The sequence below is a fragment of the Chenopodium quinoa genome, unplaced genomic scaffold (genome assembly GCF_001683475.1).
Source record: "Chenopodium quinoa cultivar QQ74 unplaced genomic scaffold, ASM168347v1, whole genome shotgun sequence".
Lineage (NCBI taxonomy): Eukaryota > Viridiplantae > Streptophyta > Magnoliopsida > Caryophyllales > Amaranthaceae > Chenopodium > Chenopodium quinoa.
In genome coordinates, this window is record NW_018742899.1 from 2,269,341 (window position 1) to 2,273,635 (window position 4,295).

At 31.3% G+C, this 4,295-nt stretch overlaps 1 protein-coding gene across 1 annotated transcript; it reads left to right on the forward strand.

Annotated features, from left to right (window-relative positions):
* Positions 1 to 309: 309 nt before the first annotated feature.
* On the forward strand, positions 310 to 2,879 carry LOC110727129 (isoprenyl transferase-like). Its single transcript, XM_021906667.1, has 3 exons — positions 310 to 978; positions 1,640 to 1,707; positions 2,157 to 2,879. The coding sequence occupies exons 1-3, from the start codon at positions 577 to 579 to the stop codon at positions 2,590 to 2,592; spliced, it is 906 nt and encodes a 301-aa protein (XP_021762359.1). The 5' UTR covers positions 310 to 576; the 3' UTR covers positions 2,593 to 2,879.
* Positions 2,880 to 4,295: the final 1,416 nt, after the last annotated feature.

A 4,295-nucleotide genomic window follows, 5' to 3' on the forward strand; every position in this document is an offset into this window, starting at 1 on the left:
ATGATAATTAAAAGTACTAATCTGATTTGAATTTATTAAAGAATAAGAAGTAATAAATATCTGAAACAAGTTAAAGAGAACAAATTCAATATTTTTTGTCTAAAAATCTTGTGAAAAAATAGAAATAATGCAAGAAAAAACATTTACATTTTATGCAAATTAAATTTTTTGAAGCAATTTCATGTTATTGTTTCCTTTTTAATACTCGTACATTTATTAATAAAATAAAAAATATGACTACTAGAAAATAACCATAACTTAATGCTAATGTGGATATTATTCATATTATATATCCACCCGTTTCATTCGCAGATGACGGATGAATGAAAGTGAATGATGAGTTGAGTTTAGCAGGTGACAAATGAAGCTCTACCCTAATTCAAATCGGATTCATTGACATCTCTAATCCCTCATACCCTCTAAAAAATGGACACTTTTTTGGAGCTACCTACTTGGGAATATAAGTAGATCATTCTAGTTGTTTACAAAACCAAAACCAAAACCATACGTCCATATTTCCAAAAATCCAGTGACCTAACTACTATCCTCCACAATAGCAAAACTTACCAAGTGAAGATGCTACGTTTCGTCCGAGTAATTGGCTTCTCTTCATTGGCATCTTCTAAAAAATTAGTTGAACCATCAAAAATATACAACCCAACTTTTCCCAACTACAACCCATATCACTTCATCAGTAGTAAGAACAGTTTGAGATCCTTGTGTAATTTCGTCACACCAATAAATTGTGCACATAATGGTGAAGAAGTTTTGGGTCAACAAGAAGAGTTAATTATTCCTAAACATGTGGCTATAGTCTTGGATGGATCTAGAAGATGGCATAAAAACCATGGCCTAGATCTTGATTATAAGCCTTTCTTTCAGGCTTGCATGAGGTTTTTCGAGTGTTGTCTCAAATGGAAAGTTAGTAGTGCCACACTCTATGCGTATGGTCTTAGAAATTTTAAGATGCGATCTAAGGTATCCATATCTTGGTCAATTTTTTTTAATGTTTTTTTAGGTTTTTGGTAAGGGTACTTAACTTATATTAGAGAGTTCTTGTAATAGTATAAAAGAATATTTTTTTGCCCACTAAAAATGCCTCACATTTCTTCACATAATAACTCATGTGCAACTCGCAAAGATAAAATTAAAATAAACTTCTTTGAAAGTATACATGCTTGCCCCCCTCTATTAAAAGTTGAAAATTTTAATATGCATTAGATGCAAGATTTAACCAATGTGCTTTTTACTCATTTGAAAGATTATTTATTGCTCATTTAATCATAAGAAAATGAGCAAATAAGTATCTTTAGATGAACCGTGAAATCGATTGTTTGTTAAAAGTAATTCAATGAAGATGTTCTTGTTTCTATTTTATTATTTGTATATGACAATGAAAATTCTCGATTATTTTTCAACATAATTTCAAAATGAAAGAAGTATTAAATAATTAAATTTGACTAATACTATGCAAATTACATAAACATTTTTTCTTTACTATAAAGGCTCCATCGACTTTGATATTTTTGGCATCGCCTCGAGTAGATTTTAAAAATAAGCATTAATAGATGAATAAATCCTCCTTGAAGATACATATTTAATTTTATTCTAACGCTTCCTCCTAAATTTTACATCACAGGAAGAAGTTGATTTGTTTCTAAATCAGTTAGAAACATTTTTAGAGGAAGAATTGGAATATTTTACGAGGTACTCAATCCATACTTTATGTACTACTTCAGTGTTGCATAGATACTCAATTTAAGAAAAATATTGAACAAATGTAAATGCTTGCATGTAAGATAAAGTATTAGAGCAAATATAAACGGATAATTTTTTACAACCTTTTTTTGTAATAAGTGGGTTTTTATAAAAACAAGAATTTAAAAGGTGGTTTTTCACAAAATTTCCTTTTTTTTTTCTTTTGCAAAAATTGTCATGGTATCTGTTTCTTGGTATAACATTGGTATGTACCAATACTTAGCGCAATATCAAACAACCTGTTCAATAACCAATTCTACTTATTGAGTACGAAATAGAGTACGTATACCTATCATTGGCAACCCTTGTGATGGATATACTTAGTCTATTTCGTGACAATGGGCCAAAATAGTGTAAGTTCATTATTTATTTATTTTTTGGCAACCCTTGTGAAACAGACAAGGAGTAAGAGTGTTGGCGGTAGGAGAAAAGTACATGTTATCTGAATCACTTCAAGCCACAATAAAGAATGTGGAGGAAGCAACAAAAGACAATGCAAAACTTGATTTAGTCCTTCCAACATGCTACACTTCACAAAGCGACATAGTTCAAGCAACAAGAAAAATTTGCCACAAAGTAAAGGAAGGAAGTATTACAATAGAAGATGTTGATGAAGATTTGATTCAACAACATCTTGCCGTCCTTGGCTCTCGACCTATTCCAGACCTATTTATACGAACAGGCGGCCAACTTCGCGTAGGCATGTTGTTGGGGTGGCAAATTGCCGATGTTCATCTACATATTACCAACACTTGTGCACCTGACTTCGGGGAAGATGTGTTCCTCGACGCTTTGCGTTCCTATCAGCAAAGACATACAATGTTTGGTAGGTAAAGTTAGAAGCTAAGCTACTATGTTTTATTTTTTACCTTAATCTTGTCAAAGAAATTAAAAATTCCAATTAAGGTGTTTGGTGTGAAAATAGTATGGTAGAGGGGGTGTACCATGTGCATGGTACACCCGGAAGTACATTACATATAAATAAAAGAACATTAGGACAAATTTAATAATGTTCTTTTATTTATATCTAATGTTCATTTTTTATGAAGCCTCATTTATATGTAATGTTTATTATTTTATGTACTCTATGTTCGTTTATAATGTATAATAAATTATTATAACTGCGATTATTTTTTATTTATAAGTAATGTTCTTTTATTTATAGGCAATGTTCTTTTATTTATATGTAATGTTCTTTGTTCTACTTATAGGTAATGTTCTTTTATTCATAGGGTGATGTTCTTCCGGGTGTACCATGCGCATGGTACACCCGGGTGTACGAAACAATTATTGTGTTTGGTGCATGCTTCTTGTATATTGCGATCGAGCCACCTTTCAATACTATTCTTTTTACTCTTGATAATTAAATCCCAATGCCACAACAACACACACACAATCATGGAACGTCATACGTTTTAAGTTTTGAATACGAAGTATGTGCTCTACTACATATATTCAATATAAACTATTCTTCCTATGTTTTTATTTAGGAAATTTGTGAGAAAGATCCTTTAAAGTAGACCGCTTTGTGATAAAAGTCCTTTCATAAAAATGGTGGCACCAAAGGTACTTTTATCACATTTAGGTTAGGGCGAGGGTCTTTTGGCCAGATTCTGGCCATTGACTTTTTTATGGCCAAAAAACGTCACGTGACTTGCACGTGACCACTTAAATCGTTTTTTTTCCCATTTCCCTTTATTAAGCCCTAATTGAAATTCAAATTCCTAAATTGAAATCCCGAAAATGAAAATGCAATAAAACCAACAATAACAAATAAATTTATACAATTAACAAAGGGAATTATCTCTTAATTTGGATCGAATTTCCTACAATTGCCTTCAATTTTAATGGGAGGGTTTAAATTGAATTTTGATGAGTTTTCTTGAGAAATTAGGGTTCGAATAGAGGGGTTGATAAAGAAATTAGGGCTTAATAAAGGGAAAAAGAGGGAGAAAATATGTTAAGTGGCCATGTGAGTTTTTTTGGCCGAAATAAAAAAGTCAACGATCAGAATTCGGTCAAAGGACTCTTGTCACAACCTTAGAGTGATGAAAGGACCTTTATCACAAAGTGGCCTACTTAAAAGGACTTCTAACAAATTTTCCTTTTATCGTATTCCATTTTGACTGAGCATGTATGCCAGAACATTGACAAATAATATCTTAAATTATCAATTAAATATTGATAGACTATTCATTAGATGATACCAATAGGTACCCAAATGACCATATACATTGTTTCTTATGTATAAATCATTACATTTTTGGTCAAAGTAATTCCAATCGTTAATGACTCGAGTAAAACCTAATTAACTAGTTGGTACTTGTGTATATTTGGTAATCATGGATGTACTACCAAAATGAAGTCTAAAATAAATCCTAGATTCTTGTTGGTACTAATTTAAAAAGAAATGATTGGTATAAAATGATCTATTACCAATCAAGAGAATATTTACTATTCGCTGTAAAACTCTCATTTGGGACGATAATTGAGTGCTCTTTTAAACTCAATGACCTTCTCTAAACCGAATTTTCAAC